The 19079-nt window shown below is 39.6% G+C and overlaps 1 protein-coding gene across 2 annotated transcripts in view; it reads left to right on the forward strand.

Annotated features, from left to right (window-relative positions):
• Positions 1-2561: 2561 nt before the first annotated feature.
• Positions 2562-19079, forward strand: part of Setx (probable helicase senataxin) — a 64512-nt gene continuing 47994 nt past the window's right edge. The window contains exons 1-4 of one of the 2 annotated variants that reach the window (XM_071595527.1): positions 2562-2704; positions 2789-2902; positions 3019-3162; positions 16724-18895. In XM_071595527.1, coding sequence (XP_071451628.1) covers positions 2639-2704; positions 2789-2902; positions 3019-3162; positions 16724-18895 — 2496 coding nt within the window. In that variant the 5' untranslated portion in view covers positions 2562-2638. The remainder of the gene's footprint in view (positions 2705-2788; positions 2903-3018; positions 3163-16723; positions 18896-19079) is intronic. The other variant, XM_071595528.1, reaches the window with a different exon arrangement.

Below are 19079 nucleotides of genomic sequence, written 5' to 3' on the forward strand. Positions count from 1 at the left end.
TCCCAGGAAGATCTGGTACCCAAAAATCACATAGCTTGGGTGGAGCTGCAGGTGTCCTGAGTGGCTTGCCCGGGAATCGAACCCAGGACCCTCTGGTCAGTAGTGCAACACTCGACCCCCTGGACTACTGTGACCCAATATATATATATACACACACACATATATATCTACATATATATAGATTTGCACAACTAAAAATATATATATACATGTATAAATTAAGTATAAACTTAAACATACCCAAAGAAAATTACAGTGAAGAAAGAAAACAATGAAATAGGGAAAGCATAAGCATGAATGAGATTTGTGGGAAAAACTGGGTCAAGCGTGGCATTGCTCACCAAGTAAAAACCTACACAGAAAAACACCCACAAAGAGAAGGGGGGTTATATGGCGTTAATGTGTGCCTTTCTTGTTAAAAATGAGTCAGAAGACATGCCGATGAATTTCGAGTTTATAACACCTTGTTACCTATTAGTAAGGGACTACCTAATTTTAGAGAGGTTGTGAGATAAATGGATGACCTAGGACTTTTCAGTATGAATTGGTTCAGACCATTCTCCCTAAACCAGGAAGTTATTATCTTCAGTAGTAGTAGTAGTTTTGAGGGGAGGCGACCGACAGCTGAGGTCATTTGCGCCATAGGGGATGGACAGGAAAGGATGAAGGGTGGAGAGAAACCCGGCGTTGGCATTAGCCTACTCTTTACGAAAGGCGCCTAGGGGTCCGCAGTTTAACGTCCCATCCGACGGGCGGCGTACTCACTCAAAGTGCCCTCCACAAAGCACGTCAAGTAGGGATCGAGATACCTCTGAAAAATATTCAACACCGCCGGGATTTGAACCCGCACCCTCAGGGTGGGAAGCCAGTATTATCTTCAGTACTGGAGAACTATTCTGCCAGCTCATACATGGAATCAGCATTAATGAAAATTTAAGTATCATCTGAGTATAGAATGGGTTCAATTCCCTTTATTTTAAATGGTGCTGGAGGCATGATATAGATAAAAAATGACCACTACTGATGCGCACTATAAAGACAACTGAGGGCTCGGAGACCTCATGACATGGCTTCTCTTGAATCACTTTGTAAAATAACCAAAATCATAGACTGCTCAAAATAATAATCCATATCTCAGAATATCTTTAACACTTTTGCAACCACTAATTTACAAAGTTTTGGAGAAGGAACGGTCAGTTCAATGAAGACAGCTTAAAAAATAATACCGATTCTATTCAATTGTGAAAATAAAATTAATTGTAAATATTTAACAAGCAATATGTGCACATCATTAACATTCCTGGATCACAAATTGTAGGTTGTGAAGAGATACATTCATATTTTCTTTATGACTGGCACATACAACAAGGGAGTTGAAATGTTTACTCCTGTTATTTCTTTTGCTAACGTTAGGGTAAATAGTAATTCTGATTTGATAAGAATCATCGGTACATAGTAATTCTGCGTGTGTGTGTGCATTTAGATAGCTATTTCACTGTTAATCGGGTAACAAATTTGCGTCTTACATGTCATATAGACAACTTCCCAAAAAAAATAATGTTTAGAAAGTTATCTATCACATTTTCACCGAGACAGAGACTGATCGAAACACTAAACATTTACAAATACTCCTTGTCACTTTACTGATAAGGAGAACTAAGAGTAAATTACATTTAGCTATGATCTACCTATTAGAGATTCATAATGTTATCTGCATCTATCATGGATATTTGATAATGTACTGGATTTTATGCTATTAGACTACAGGGTCAAAGATGCGTTGTGTTAGAGGTGCGCATGGGAGAGTTTTTTTTATCCCTTAAGACAATGGTATCAACAGTACCAATTCCGAGAAAGTTGGTATCTTTGGCTTTCTGCATCTGCTTTCCCTAAGCGCATTTCATTCAGTGCCGTAACAGAAGTCGATGATGATACGCTTTGACGACATTTGGACACGATAGAAATATTTAAAATTCTACAACAAATTATATAATTACCGATTCAACTTTTTATTATTACATTCCACGGGTATATTATATTTTCTTTCGCCTACCTTCCACAAATATCAACTTGAACACCACTAGTTTCAACACAGCGCTATAAGTATTGTTTACAACTATAACTATGGCATTCGGAACCACCATTTATACTTAGGACAGATAGAATACAAAATTAGCAATACTGAAGAAATTGAGCCCTAAGGAAAATCCGAATAATAATAATGTATTCACTCAATTGTTCTACAGACAGCAAGTCAAAGAAGAAAATTTCTGGAAAAATTCTAATCTAATAAGGAAAGAAACCTGTCGTTTTGGTGAGATTTTGAAATATTAATTTTGTGAAAATGTTATTGAAATCTATTATGATGAGTAAATACTAAAAATAAGTCAAGGGGTATCACTCTAGAATTTCCCCAAATCGGGATTGACATATTTGAAATTTCAAAATATCGCGTTGGAAAACAAGACAATAACGAATATCTCTACCAGTTGAAATCACAGTACTACAAGTTTTGGAGCGAAATGGATTGTTTGACGGTGATGGTCAATGTTTGTTTAATTTTCATTGCAAAAGGAGAGTGACTCAATTCAAAAAGTCAACGAAATGTTATGTTGTTCTGGAGAAGTGAGCATTGATCATGAAATGGTTATTAGTGCGGGAGGACAGCGGCCTTAAATTTCATTTATCTGAAGAAACTAAAGTGGTATTAAATTGAAAATTAAACAGTTAATGAAGTTTTTGCATGCAATTTTACATTTGATTTACATTCTACCTGTATTTCCCATAGCATGGAATTGGACGAGCGAGGGAATGTTTCATTAAATGCCAAAGTTTATACTCCTCGAGGCATCATTGTGATATAATTTACGAGAATGACGAAATAAGCATTGTTGATTTATCCGTGAGTACTCGTATATAATTAATGATAATTTCAATAGAAGAAAAATATCTATGAAGCCGTGCAACTAAATTATAGCGGAGGCTGTGTATAACTTTTGTTCTTTGAAATTGTTTCAGAGTTCTAATGGAACTTTTGTGAACGGAGGCCGTATTGCCGCACAGGTACCAATAAAACTTAAAGAAAATGACGTGATTGGCATTGGAGTACCGGAAAGAATTGATGTTAAAAGTATATTGTTCAAAGTGGCAATAGAAGTTAATGTAAGTATTGTTCATTAGATAACTTCATAATTGAGGTTGGTAGTCAACATAATTTGCATTTATTGTTAGCTGAATTTTCTCATTCCGTGTATCATTTGGGTAGTTTTACTTTCTGAACTTTAAAATATCGAATAATGAGCAAGCATGTAAAGCTTTGAAAGGAAACCTAATACCATCAATTCACTATATCTAGCCATGAATTTTCAGCACCTATTTGAAGTGATATACATCAGATTCCTTCGTGCATCATATATGCCGTGCATTACTTCTTCCTAGGATCATACGCGCGTAATATTGTCGCTAATTTTCTCTGTTCAGTTTTTGCTTTTCAGTACTTTCTGCCGCACCAACTTTTGATTTGTTTTACTATACGCATATTTGGAATGAATTAGTAGCAAGGAGATTTTCCTATCCCCACAGATATTACTCCAATGGTTTATCATTTTTATTAATTTTTTGTGTGTAATTGACATATGGTACAATAGCCCTTGTATTCTGTTTCAAATTTAAGATGGATATAAATGATAAACATCGTGTGTGTCTTGTATGCTGGTATCTCACTCCCGAGGACCCATGTTCGAATCCTAGTGGAATGTTCCGAGCTTTGCATTCCAGCCGTTTTCACCCAGATAATTTGCCACCAACATCTTACCCTTGAGAAATTTGGCTTTCAATGAATATTTTAATCGAGAATGGCCGAAGTTCAAATCAAAAGTTAGCTCTGATGCCCCACTGATGTAACAATACCCAGCCCTAGATTCTCTTCGTGTCTTCACACTAAAATTATGAGGCAACCAACACCCATGATATCCTCATGGTTCTGGTATTTGTTAAAAGATTCTCAGCTCTTGCCACCCAGTCCTGTATTTAAGATCATATACATTCTCTCCCCTCCCCGGACTACAACCTTGACGTGGTGGAAGGGCTTGTGCGTTCCGATGACTCCTAGAGCTGTGCTGGCGGGAGTAATAATTATTGCTCCTGGTAGGGTCACCCATGCCAGATAGGTCGAAGGTTAGGAGCCAGACGAAAGGTAGTCCACGCAGCGTCTGTTCCTCAGTGAGGCGGCTGCAATGGCGTCTGACCCCAGTGGGGCGGCCAGTAAGTGATGGTGTCACGTTAAAAACACTATTGAGGAAGGCAACGGGAAACCACCTCAATTATCATTCCCAAGAAAAATATGATGGACAATAGAGATATTTTGAGTCCTGGCAACCACGGGGCTCGGCCCAATCGGCCGTGTGTCGTGCCCGGCAGCGGGGGAGGCAAGGCTTCCGCGGTCGTCATCCCACGAAACCCTTGCAAGGGAAAACCAGCAGCAGCAGGACAGAAGACGCAGGAGAAGAAGACGAAATTAGTTAGAATAGGAACGTGGAATGTTAGGACAATGATGAGGACAGGGAAATTGGAGAATGTTAAGCGAGAGATGGAAAGGGGAAATATAGATATTTTAGGTCTATGCGAGGTGAGATGGAAAGATAGCGGGGATTACTGGAGTGATAAGTATAGAATAATATACAGCGGTGGGGACGAGAGCCAACGAGGGGTTGCCATAGTATTAAATGAAGAGGTAGGAAGAAGCGTAGTCAACATAAGAGCAGGTAACGGATAGAATACTACTAGTGGAGATAAAAGCAGAACCGACGAACTTAGTTATAATTCAGGTATACATGCCACCGAGCAACCATAAGGAAGAAGAGGTCGATAAGATATACGATCAGTTAGAGGACATGATCGCGTGTGTTCCTGCAGGGAAACATCTGATAGTGATGGGGGATTGGAATGCGACGGTAGGCGAAGGAAGAGATGGTGATGAGGTGGGCGACTACGGTTTAGGCACGAGGAATGACCGCGGGGAGAAAGCAGTTGAGTTCTGCAGGAGACAGGGGTTAGTCATCACCAACACTTGGTTTAGACACCACAAAAGACGCAGGTATACATGGAAAATGCCAGGTGACTCAGGAAGATATCAGCTAGATTATATCCTGGTTAGACACAGGTTTAGGAACAGTGTGATAAATTCGCACAGCTTCCCGGGAGCGGATGCGGACTCAGACCACAATTTAGTTGTTATGAAATGTAGCGTACGTTTCAAAAAGATAAGGCAGGGGCGGCGAGTTAGAAAATGGAATGTAGAAGCATTAAATGGGTTGAAAAGGAAGGAATACAAACAGGCGGTAGAGAAAATCATGGAGGATGGTAAAGGGCTTATAACTATCGAAGAAAAATGGGAAATGATCAAAAAAGGGTTGTCTAAAGCCGCAAAAGACACTATTGGAACCGTTAACGCTAAAAGGACTAGGAAACCATGGATCACGGATGAGATGATTACAAAGATGGATGAGCGGCGAAAATGGAAGAATATAAATACAGAATCAGGCAAAATGAAGTACAAAGAATTGAACAATAAATTGAGGCGGGCAACAAATAAGGCAAAAGACGCATGGTGGAAGACGCAGTGCGAGGATATGGAAAGTCTCCAGAGGAAGGGTGAAATCGGTGCGCTGTACAGCAAAGTTAAATCGTTATCGGGAAGTAAGAAAGGAAGAGCTATGCTAACAGTTAGAGATAAGGCGGGTAAGGTAATAGTTGACGCAGGAAAGATCCAAGAGAGATGGAAGGAGTATATAGAAGAACTGTATAGTAAAGAACTCAGACCAACAAAGTTAGACATTGAAAAAGAAAATGACGTAGAGGAAGACAGCTTAGGTCCAGGCATACTAGACAATGAGATAGAAAGGGCATTAAGGGAGATGAAACTAAATAAGGCCTTGGGGGTAGATAACATTCCTGTGGAACTTTTAAAATGCTTAGGAAAATGTGGGAGGAAGAGGCTATATGGGCTGATCCGTTGCATTTATGAGGAGGGAATCTGGCCGGAAGACTTTGTGAGAGTAGTTTTAGTTCCGATTCCGAAAAAGGTAAAGGCCACGTCATTTGAGGACTATAGGACAATTAGTTTGATATCCCACGCAGCTAAAGTTGTTCTCAGGATCATAAACAAAAGGATAGAGAGTAGGGCAAATGATTACTTAGGGGATGATCAGTTTGGGTTTAGGAAGGGGAGAGGTACGCGTGATGCCATTGCAGTAATGAGATTATTAATCGAGAGGAATATAGAACACAACCAGGATGTATTTGCCTGCTTCGTAGATTTCGAAAAAGCGTTTGATAGAGTGAATTGGGAAAAACTAATGGGTATATTGCAGAAAATAGGAATAGATTGGAGGGAAAGGAGGCTAATCCGCAACCTGTACATGTCTCAGACTGCTCAGGTGCGGGTGGGAAACGGGGAGTCAGGATGGGCAGTGTTAGGAAGGGGTGTAAGGCAGGGTTGCCCATTATCACCGTTGCTGTTCAACCTGTATGCAGAGGAAATGATCAAAGAGGCATGGGAAGAACTAGAGGTAGGAATGAAAGTGGGTGGGGAATTTGTAAAATCAGTTAGGTTTGCTGATGACCAAGCTTTAGTTTGTCAGTCAGCCAAGGGGCTGCAAGCATTGCTGAGTGAATTGGAAATTCAGTGCGACAGGTATGGGATGAGGATCAACATTAATAAAACAAAGGTTATGCGATTTTCTAGAAAGAAAAAGGGCAAGCTTAACATTAAAATAGGAGGGCAAAAACTAGAGCAGGTAGAACAGTTTACGTATCTCGGTAGTGTTTTGGACCAACACGGTCAAAGTAGTAGGGACGTAAGGAGAAGAATTGCGCTAGGCAAAGAGGCTTTCACGAGGAGGAGGGAGTTGATGACGGGGACTTTGAGTAAGGATGTTAAGAAAAGACTCGTAAAAACTTTGATGTGGAGCGTAGCTATGTACGGTGCGGAAACGTGGTCATTGAAGCAGGAGGATAGACGTAGACTGGAGGCTTTTGAAATGTGGGTGTGGAGAAGAATGGAGAAGGTGAAATGGACAGAGAAGAAAACAAATGAGGAAGTACTTGGTATGGTGGGCGAAGAGAGGGGTTTGTTGGGAGCAATCCTATGGAGGCAGGAAAAGTGGATGAAGGGGGTGTTGACCGGCAGTGGGATGTTGTAGACTGTGATAGAGGGTAGAATGTTGGGCAAAAGAGGAAAGGGAAGGAACAGGATAGGGATGTTGGACGGGATGAAGGGCGGAAGAAAGTACTCAGAGATGAAGAGGGACCTGGTGTAGAGTAGAATTTAGGGTTGTGTTTGTTAGTAGTCACAAAATATTTGTTTGGTAGTTGTGTCCATCGAAAAAACCTACCTTTACCGGTAGATTACCTTAAAAAAAAAAAAATACATTCTCTCACTCCTCAGGGTCACCAACCGGTCACCTCAGGGTCGACCCCACAGTCAACATCAGATGTGTACCCTCTTGCCAAAAATTGTGGGTCTTTTTTCCCAGCAATTTATCTGGGAGTAGTCATGTCTGAGTCATTCTTTATGACCAATCTCCCAGTGCCCATGCAGGGTAGAATGTAGAAAGTAGAAACATGATCTTGCAACGTTGTTGTTTGTGACCCGGCCAAAGTAGTTTTGTTATTTGATTAAAAAAAATGCCATGTGAAATTTTTCTAGCTATGAAAATCAATTTCCCTTCAACTATATATTGTCCTTGTTATTTATTTCACTAAAATAACTAAGACAGCAGTTAAAGAAGTTACGTTTCAATGTTACTGCCTCACAGGCTATTAAGGTTTGATGGACTAATTCTGGCACAAAAGTTTTTGCCTGGTTTTTTGACCTTTGTTTTCTGACAGAAAGGTTTTTTGTCCATTGTACACATTATGTCACAGTTTTTCAGCCATTAATTTTAAGATAAAAACAGATGTATTAAAATTTTTGCATGAGCAATTTTTTCCTACATAACATGAGAAAATTTCTTAAAAATTGGCAGCACTCTTGCAGTTACAAATTGTGCATGTGTAGAGTACATTATGTGGTGTCAATCATCAGATCCATGGAAACATCTTTTGGAAATAAACGTCTCCTGCTTCTTCCATCGCAACAGTCATTGTGTAAATTCTTTGAAAACAAACTGATCATTGGCAGATTAATTTACCGTGACTGTTGCTATAATTTTTCAAACAGAAGCTACTCGCAGATTAGCAAACATTTGTGAATGTTAATAATTTTTGTTTCATTTTTTGGATGTCAGCCAAATCTTATAATTGCACCCAGTAGGGGTTGGGGCTGGGCAGATCCAAGTAAATTGATTTTTTTCAAAAGCATGTTGAGAAAAATATTCACAAAGCCATTGATTGAGTTTGATAAACAAACAAAATTTATTTATCATTGAAACAGGAAATTGTACTGCGTGCACATTAAGCTAACAATCTGTTATAAAGTTAAATATTTGCTCTATAAATAATGCAAATGAAAAATGTAATCACTATTTTTTGAGCAGTTGTCGCAGATTTCAATTCCAAATCCTGATGACTGGCTACACCTTCTCGGTGAAATGTAATCCATTGGTTGGCTGTATGATAGATAGCAGGAATATGCTTTCTCACACTTAAATTTATGTCAATTGAACTCTTTGACTGTTTGTTCATTCCCAGATTTTTAAATTGTAGCCCAGTGGCTGTTCCCTTACAGCTTAAAAATTGCTGGATGAAATCATCACAAAATTTCCATTAAGTTAGACTTTCCATCTCTGCTGATGTTTCCATGATTTACTATCTTCATTCAGTACGCTTGATGTTAATGGCTTTTGTGTCAACTGTTCATTCCAAGAAAATCACTGGCTTGGTTTTCTGTGGGTTGTCAATCTTCCATTTATGATTCCACGCCACCAATTAGATTGATGCTTTTTGAAGGTAGTTGGTCGCTAGCTCAGACCTTTAGCTTGACTATTGATAATCACATTGCCTGTGTATAGAGCTATGTTGATCTTGCTCCCTTCCTTGAAACTTGGGATGTATACTGTCATGCTACACCGTGTCAGCGGCCTTTGAAATATCAAAGGAAGTTGAAGTGGGCTTCCCTGTAATGGCAATGTACAATGACTTCTGTTACTCAGTATAGTTGCTTCTCCATTCCTCTTCCTTCCTGAAAGCTGATTGCTCTGTTAGTTGGATATATTTTTCTACTTGGCCGTTTCAAGGAGATGAGGCAGATCCTTGGAAGGCAGCATCACCGTGCTAACAAGGATCTTTCTGAAGCCTGGGAGAAGAGAGATGGATTGCAAGTTCTTTGCAGTGCCTCAGGACTTCACATGGGATATTACCAATCCTTGGTGCTTTCTAAGTAGCAGATGTTTGATGACTGCTACCACATTGCTGGCTGTTATATGTGGTTGAACCTCATTTTCTTTTCTGGTTTTCTTTGTGGTGCTGATTTTGTTGCTAATCCTGGGTGGGTTAATGAATATTTTCTTGAGGAAATCAACTTTGTAGCTAGCCTTTACCTCTGTGTGATTAAGTGTCCAGTGTATTGGATACCACTCTCATATCATGAGTCAGCTGCCATATGTTTCTGTCTTGACCATTTTATAAAGCCAGATTGCCCACCTGTTTCTCCATAGTTTATGGTTATGATTGTAGTTAGCATAGTATGTTATGATTACTGATTCCATCTTTAATGACAGAGGTGATGTTCTTAGACATTTCATCAAGTTTGGTAGTATTTTGACTACTTGCAGTCCTTCAAGAGAGCTTTTGCAAACTTTCCTAAAATACCCTATTTCCCTCGCCATGAATCAAACCCAAGGTAGGGGAAGAAATTAGTGGCCCATTTCCTAAATTGATAACTGTAGGGTGGTGATCGTTTGGCAGGGCTTTGCCATTACCACCTTGGCATTATGATTGTAGTCATGGAGAAGGGCAAAGTTGATGAAATTTCCGCCATTCCTCAACATTATGACCATTGGCACACCATTGTCATTTTCCCAGGTTTTCAGTATTTCTCCTCTTCTGCTCTAAAGTCTGGCCATTCCGCTAGAGACTTATAGCATCAAAATCTCCAGTGGATTGGACCTCCTGGGAAAAGGGTATTCAACTCATCTTATCTCATATCTTTTGAGAGCAGAAGGAGCAGCCATATATTCTGTGGCTGACCAACCTTATCTCAACAGTTTACATAGTCTTTGTCCCTGGAATGTCGACTGTATTGAACTCCAGACCATCCATCCGTTATAACAATGATGTCTCTATCCCCCATGTCTTCCCCTCTGCGTCATGATCCTTCCTAATGAATGTCTTCCCAGTGCAGTCCACTGTTGGGTCTCTCTGAGGAGGGTTTCCTAGAGGAAGCACAATGTGTATTTCTGTTTGTCGCCTCAAGCAGGGACCCATCTGCAGTTTCCTTTGAGAAAGCGACTATCACTTAAGAAAAACTGCTGGTCCCAGACCTTGATTTTAATAACCCTGACAAATTCTATCTGGTTCTTAACCTGATAAACTATAATGGGTGGTGGTCTCTTTGCTTTGGTTTTCTACTTCTGTGTTTGATCTCATTTTGCACCACCATGTACTTCTGCCTCTTCATCGATGAGGGAGACAGGTCAAATCTATTCCTTAATTCCATGCTGGAGCCATTGTCTGGTGAATCCTTCTTTTCTTCTACAACTTCCATTAGTCATTCATCTGACTAATCAGGTTAATGGTTTTACGAAGGGCCTTCATCTTCAATATGCTGGTTAACTGTCTGTGGCTCTTAGGCTGGCCCTTGTGTTTTCTCCTGGAGAGAAGAGAGATGTAGTAGCCTGGGGGAGAGGAGTATGAGAATATGACATTTCTGTTGCTGCCCTGCCATCACCTTAGTGGTCCATTCTGTGATGGGAAAGTGAATAATTTCCAGTAAGAAGTCATCCTTCTAGAACTCTTATTTCCCTGCACATCCATCTCTCTATTCTAGGAAAAGGTTTCCAGAAGCAAGCAAACCAATCTGACTCCTAGGCAGTGCAAGCACAAGGCCTTGTCCCTAGTCCTCTGTAGTCCTAGTCTATACATCCCAACAGAATTCCTAAGGAGTGTACTCACTTGGGTGCCCAAAGATTTCAGTGGATGGGCAAGCCATCTTTGCAAGGTCACATAATGTTATTGCCTGAACTAAATTAGTACTGCTCAGAAGTGAGGTGGTGATCAGTTAGCCATCCCCACAGAGTACCACTTCCAGTTTGATTCAGGCTCAAGAAAACTTGGTTGTAAAGGTATTTTTTCGGAGGATGTGGTGCGCAGGTGCTGAATTGAATGGTTGATGTGTATTCTTAAAGGCATCAGTTTTGGGAGGCACTTATCAGGGGAGTTGCCCAACTTTTTTCTGCAATTATAATGGATTCCAGAATTCTGCTCACCAAAGTTGTCTGCCATACGAACGTTAATCCCAATAATCTGTTATCTCCTGATTGGTTCAAAGACCGACTAACATTTAGGCATCTCCTGGATGGCCACCTGTTTTCCTGGTTTTATGTGTACATTTCAGAATAGGTTTCCAAGTGTTACTTGAGGGAAAACCTAAAACCCCATTGAAATGTTTCTCATGGAGGTGGATCTCAATATCCTTCTAAAATAGCAAGTCCAAATGACAATGCGAGCTTCAAAGTAATTTTTCTTTTTCTCAATTGATGACATAATTGAATCCAATTTTTGTGCCTTCTCTTCAAAACCATCCAAAAAGGAGTTCACAATGATTGATGAAAATGGGGATCCAATGGCAACCCCATCTGCCTGCTCGTAGAAATTCCCTTCTCAAAGAATATTGGTTGTAATTAAAACACGGTGAAACAGCTTCACCATTTAACTGTCAGCTAATCTTTTCAAGAGACATGGTGTTGTAAATAGGAACAGGTAACGTGAAGTACTACCATCATGGTTAATCAGCCTGGGGATTGGTTTGTAGCAGCTCTCCAGACTCCTGGGTCCTTATCCCCTTGGTCCCCTCTCCAGACCCCTGGGTCCAATCACTTAATCCCCATAGAGCTCCTAACATCAACATTTTCCATCACTTATTATAACTCATCTTAGGCCTTTACTCATCCTAGGCCTACTCGTCCCCCTAAGCAGTAGGCCTAGAATGATAACTCATCCTAGACCTACCATTATAATTCTTCACCTTCATTTATGATCTTCAGTAAATTATCGTGCCTCAGAATATGTCTCATAAATTTCCCTCTTCCTGCAAGTGTCTTCCATAGGCTTCTCTCTTTACCAATGTTTTGTTACTAATGCCTGTGCTGGGACTGCTTGCTGTTATTAGTAGCTGTTTCTGATAGAATTCTTCTTTGATATTCTTATTCTATTTATTAAAAACCATCTTACTTCTTCCACCACTAGAAATCCTACTGCATGAATAATAAAACATTCACCTGTTCCAGTGTGTATTTCCAGAATCTTACTTCGAGCTTTGTCCCTACTTTGGCTCCATTACAAAAGTAATGGTCTGCAGTTGACACAGGGAATGGAACAGGGAGACAGAATGCATTGAATCTTACTCTATGGACTGCCCTAATTGAATCCCTGATTGATTTCCACAAATTCAGCAGGATGTTTTATTTAATGCTCACATAAAATCATGTGCAGTGCTAGGATGCGGTGTGGTGTTTTGCCAAGTCATTAGTATATCTGGTGGCACTCGCAATGAGCTGCAATGGCTTCCCGTTCTTGTGTATTTTAGGTAATCGACTTACTTTAGAAGTTGGTGCCAATGGCTAGGATTTCCAAGTAGACTCAGCAGGGAGGCAAGATTTCTTCATTAGAGTAGAAATTTCTGACAAATTCAAAGAAACTGTGGGAAATGACACAACAGTTACTTTTAATGGAGTCATCCACTAATCGCACTGCAAAAGTTTCTGGTTATGGCATCGGTTATATTAAAGTGCAAGAACTAGTCTTTTATCTGAGGGAATGCCTGGATTTTTAGTGGTAGTCTTTGGTTGTCTTAAGGATGCAAGTATTGCCTTTGTCTGCTGGTGGAAAGTTGTCATATCACTTAGCATGCAGGGTGGGTAGGGCAGCCTGCTCTACAGTTGAGGTGCTGGATTTATGTAGCAAGGCCCTTTTCAAGACCAATGAAACTTGACTTCCCTGGCTGAATATCTTGTAAATGTTATGACCACCTGCTCTATACATTCAATGATATCACTATGGACAATCACTTAGGGTGTAGGCTTGAAGTAGAGGTCTAGGCAAGGATTGAAAAGTGGTTTCATTGATGCTCTTAATGATTATGCCTCTAGACCAGTTATGAGAGAATCATTGCTGTTGGGTAGCTTTCTCACATTATGACCCAGAGATTGGCTTTTGTATAACCCATGGTCTACATTTCCTAATACCACTTCATGAGAGTACCTTCACCATGGTATTCTAAGTGCCACTAAAGAAGCTTGCCCAAAAACCCCTAATGACCTTCAAGAATCTGCCTACCAGGATTTCCTTTGAGATGTAGAAAAGCCACTGGCAAAAGTATGTTGATGCTCAAGGGATGTACTTTGAAGAATTTTGTGGCATTGCAGTAATATCTGAAATGTCTATTTTTCCTGAAACTTTTCCCAATACTTTTTATACAAACCTTGTATAAGGTGTTCATTATGTTTAAGCCATCTCCTGTCGCTTTCTCCTAAGGGTGTGGAGAAGGACGTAAAAGGTGAAATGAACAGAAAGAAAAATAAAGAAGTGCTAGTCATGGTGGAAGAGGAGAGAGGATTGTTGTAAAAAATCTAAAGGAGGCAGGAAAGGTGGATGTGGAGCATTTTGATTGGCGATGGGAAGTTGAAGACTGTGATAGAGAGGAGAACGTTAGATGAAAACGTTCTTTCCGAATGATGTCATTAGTGTTCTGTTCATCTGTTTTTAAGTCCCCCCTTCAATCCCTCAACCCTCTCCGCACGGGGATCTGCCCATTACCTGTAACATTGTATTGCATGTTCATGTGGTGGTGGAGTTTTGCATTCTTGCTTGTTGTGTCCTGGCTTGCGTGTTGTTGGATGGCGTTAGTGCTGCATCCTGGGGTGCAGTTGTTTTTTGGTTTAAGGTATATATGTTTGTATGAGTGTTGGATGTAGGTTTTTTGCATGAGTGTGTGCGCTGCTGTGGGTGTAGTTTTTCATGTTGTTGTCTTTGCATGTGGTATTGTTCCTTTTTACGGGTGGTGACCTAACACCCCCGCCACACACCCTTGCGGTGGCTTGTGGGGTATTATGTAGATGTAGGCAAATGTGGAAGGGTTAGGAATATTTAGGGATCTTGGACAGAATGGAGGAGGTATGGTGAATCGAGGAGGGGCTTATTGTAATTTGGATGTCATGTTGTCTTTTATAGCAAGGCAAATCACTGTGCCATTTTGTAGCCAAATAACCATTTGGTATTCTCTGCTTATCGATTTGAGCGAAGTAATATCTTCCAAAACCTACCGTAACTGGTAGAGTACCAGTAATAACATTTGTATGTGTATTCACATCTAAGGTTAATCTCCTTAGTAATGTCCCACTGAATGTGTTCATTAGCAACAGATGTGAGCACTTCCCTCATTTTCCGAGCCCCCACACTCTACTTCACCTCATCTCCCTCAAATCCTCTTTACAATATTGTAACTCTGTTGTAATTCAGGTTAACCATGCCACCTCTATTTGATTTGATTTCCTTACATCCACTGGTCGTTGTGGCTAGCGTTAAGGATCCTATTTTCCCAAGGTGTGCCATGAGAGAAGTCTGTTGTGTGGTTCCTGCTGAGGCACTAGCTAAGTTTTTGGTTTGGAACCCAGGTATATTTCAAAGGCGATGTTGACATTTTTCGAAAAGGTATGATGTATACTCATGATATAATATGGCAAAGGTTTTTGAAAACAACTTTAGTCCGTAGTTAAGAGTCTGTTTAAAAAAATATGGTATTTTAAGAGAGAAGCATATCATGTTTGGCATATCATGGAAGTTAAGGAAGAAAAGCTTCAACCTCGAGAAGAGTTCATAGTAATGAAAAATTGGAATGTCTTGTTAATTAGGCGGTCGTTCTGAAGACAAGGTGCAACAGTTGAAGACACCACAGGTTAGTACTTATTCATTTTTTAATTTATGATCTCTTAAAATAAGAGAAAATGGTGATTCTACATTCCTTTTATATTGTTTACTATTAAACAAAAGTAATTTCTTTAATTGTAATGATTATAGATGCAAAAGAATTGATTTTGATTCAGGCTTTTATAGGTCAATTTTGAATATCTATTGATTAGTTACTAGCATGTAGATGTGCAATACTCATATACTTTATTCATTTCAGGAATAAATATGAAATCCAAGAAAATTGAAATAATTTGAAGGAGGAAGTGAATATGATGCAGATAATGACGATCCCTCTTTGTCTATGATAGAAGTTTGTAAAGAAGTTGATAGATTTGAAAATGTGAAGATAAAGAAGCTGGTATACTACTCTGTCCAATAAATACGCGAACTGAGGCCGTAGAAACTTTATTTTGCAAAATTTAGTCTACATCAATTTTGTCCCTTTCTAAGTACTCTCCATACGTTGCTATGCACTTATTCCTTCTTCTTTTCCACTGTTTAAAGCACCCTTGGAAGTCCTCGGCAGCTATGCTTTTTAGTTGTCTCGTCTTTTCTTGCTTTGTGTCCACATCTTCCCAGTGATGTCCCCTCATTACATTTCTGCATTTTGGGAATAGGAAAAAGTAGCACGGGGTGAGATCTGTTGAATAAGAAGGATTATTGAGAATGTTGATTGAATTTTTAGCCAGAAACTGGCGAACAATCAATGCTGAATGTGCAGGTGCATTGTTATGATGAAAGATACATCCATCATGTACGGTTAAAATAGTGTGCAGTGTTGATTTTCCTAAATTCAGTTCATCAGCTATACTATATTATTATTAAAATTATCCGTAAGAAATTATAATTGTCAATAAAATATTTTTGGAAACTTTTCAAGATTGTTTGCATATATAATCCATTCCTTTAAAGCTATCCATCTTGTTTTTTATTCTCCTTCCTGAAACAGCTTTATCTTTCTCCAAAGGTTACCTACTTAAGGGGCTGATTTGTTAGTCCCCATGGTGGCCATTTCAAACTGTTTATAATGTATTTTGATATGTTTTATTTACCAGGGAACTGTATGTCAGTCATATCATGGTTGTTTATTCAGCAAGACTGTCATCATTTATTCAAGTGTGATTACATCTTGCAGATTTAAGTGTATCTGCACCATGGTAAAGACTTAATTTGACGTCTGAATGCCTTTAGATAAAATTGTTGTAATTGTATTAAAATGTATTACATTTGGTTTGTGCTCAATGATCACAAAATATTCTCAGAATCTGGTTTTGATGTTATCATGCTGGGTGAATGTGAGTGTATTGAAATGAAACTTAAAATATATGCAGTAGAATAACTCGGTATGATTGCCAGTAGACAGGGAGGGGGACAAATTTGGTAAATTTGATCAATTTTACTTGCCAAGAATGCGTGCTGGAAGATGATGTAATCTCTGGGAAAAGGGTAATGGGTGGAACAGGAAGATGATGAGTTAAGTGAGATGCTTTATCGAGTTCATCTGTTCATTGGTTTCTTTTCCCGCTCCCCTAAATTTCCACTTGCTGGCACTCAAGGGATTTAAATGCAAATTTTGATGATTTTGTTATTCTTACAGGGAATTCCTGCAAGCCATCACAGCTTGATTGAAGAAGGCAGCCGCAAAAGAAATTCAACATCTAATGATGACACTGTGCCCTTGAAAATATCCCGACTGGATGTTGAAAATGCCTCAGACAGTTCATGTACTGGCACTAGCCTAAATTTGAAGAAGGACAGGTGGAAAAACAACAGCAGTGATTTGGGCTCATTTTCATTGGTTGAGCAAAGTGGATCGGGAGCCAATGATGTATCTTTACTGGACAGTTGTGTGGAAGCAAGTTCTGGAAATCTTCAGGATATTAGAACGGATAAAAGCCCCAATGCAGAAGTTATAGACTTAGTGGAAAGTGATGATGATGAAATAGTTGGCCCTGTAAATAAAAGCAGTGATATTAGTCCAGAAAAACAGCTCTTAGTGAAAATTAGTGGAGTTAACACAGTGGGAAAAGGTGGCGAGTTAGATGGTCTCTCTATGAACACAAGTGGGTATACTGATGAAAATGATGTGATAGTGATTAGTGATGATGAAGATGACCTGTTTTCATCATCAATTCCAACCGCTGATCAGTCGAAGGTTGATGGGAATGAGGACAATCCAAACCAAGAAATGGTAGAACGGGTAGAAAAAGAGCATTTACCTGATAAGTCATGGGAGGGATCCGACAGTGAGGAGAGCGATAATGAGTGGTGGCCAAAACTGTCCCAGTCTTTCTCTGAAAGCTTTGAGGATCATATTAAGAAAGAGCCACCAGAAATGGAGCCTGACAATAATTCGAGAAGTGATGAGGAAAGTAATGCAGATTTCGGTGCAGCCATGCCAACAGACAATTGTATAGATGAAGTCTTGGATAAACCTTCAGTCGAGGAAAAACGTCGGGAAGAATCAGACTTTTGGTTTCCTGTCCTGTCTCAGGAAAATGATGAAAGTGATGATTTTGTAAAGGATGACGAGGAGGTGGATGACAGACACAGAAATGGGTTAGGAGATGATGATGAAAGGACTGTGGAGACTGAGGGTTGTAAGAAAGAGGCTGAAATGGATGTGATGGTAAATTCCTATCTAGAAGATGATGAGAAGGATTCCGACAGCAGTGAGAGCGATGGACATAAATTGATAATTTGTGAAGATCCAATTGAGGATGGTGCTGCCTCTGTATCTGAATGTGCTCAGGTGTTGGAGAAAGTGAAAATTTCTCCAGTCAGATTTTCATTAAATGATAGAAATAGTGATAAAAATGATAGACTGGACTTGAGCTCTTCAGTAGATGATTTTGTTGATGAAAGGAAGGAGCATGGGAGTGGAAAGAAAAAACTGGATCGTTTGAACGAGATAAGATTATCGCTGGAAAATAAGAGAGGGCCAGTGATATTAAAGGCTCCCTTTTTGCTAAAGGGAAGGACTTGTCTTTGGGAGGATGAGGGGTCAAGAGAAAATAAATTGGCCCAAAAGTTACCTCCTGCTTCCCCTAGTTGCGTTCCCTCTGTAGCACACGTAGAGCTGAAGAAATGTAGTGTGATTTTGGAGGATGTTATGTATGGCAAAAATAGGGCAAAATCGAAAATGGGAAGTAAATTAAAAGCAAGTTCATCCAAAGGTAAAGCACATGTTAAAGGGAAGGAAAAATTAGGGGATCAACTCACTAAAGAGGACAAGAAAAGAATAAAGGCAGAGAGGAAAGCTAAACTCCAGGCATTGTCCGATAAGATACCAAAAGAGGTCTCTCCTACTGCCAGTATCTCCAGAGATGCTGATGTTTCCATTACAGCTGATTCATCAAATGTTCCAAATGCATTTGATAAGGTATCACCTACAGCGTTGGATGCACGCCCATCTGGAAAGGTTTTTGCCAAAGTAACTGAGAAGAATCGGGGAGCATTCTTGACTGAGTTTGACCTATTTGCTTCCTCAAGTGCTACTGCCTCTTCCAAGAAAGGAAAGCCGCCAAAGAAAAGCAATGTTGATGAGTCAAAACCCAAGAAAAATACCCAGAAATCAGTCTGTGGGAATGAGAATGACCATACCCAGAAATTGGTCAGTGGGAATGAGAATGACCAGGCAGCCCAAGATAACCCTGAAAATGATGCTGAAAAATATGAAATAGTAAAACCAAATGAATCTAATAACTTTGAAATAAAAGGCAACAGCTCCTTTTTGGTTGTAGGCCATAAGGAACCAGGGATTGTAATAGTAAGTTCAATTTTCTTTATTTTATTTTGCCATTATAGACCATAACGGAAAGATATTCTCTGCCTGTCACTTAACAATTATTATCGTTGGTAATCTGCCAGTTAAGGTAGGTTTTTGATTGACACAAGCTACCAAATGGTACAGGGACAATTCTTTTGTTTCTCTTTCATTGCACAACCCAACC

The sequence above is a fragment of the Hetaerina americana genome, unplaced genomic scaffold (genome assembly GCF_022747635.1).
Source record: "Hetaerina americana unplaced genomic scaffold, ioHetAmer1.1.p SCAF_7, whole genome shotgun sequence".
NCBI classification, from domain to species: Eukaryota; Metazoa; Arthropoda; class Insecta; order Odonata; family Calopterygidae; genus Hetaerina; species Hetaerina americana.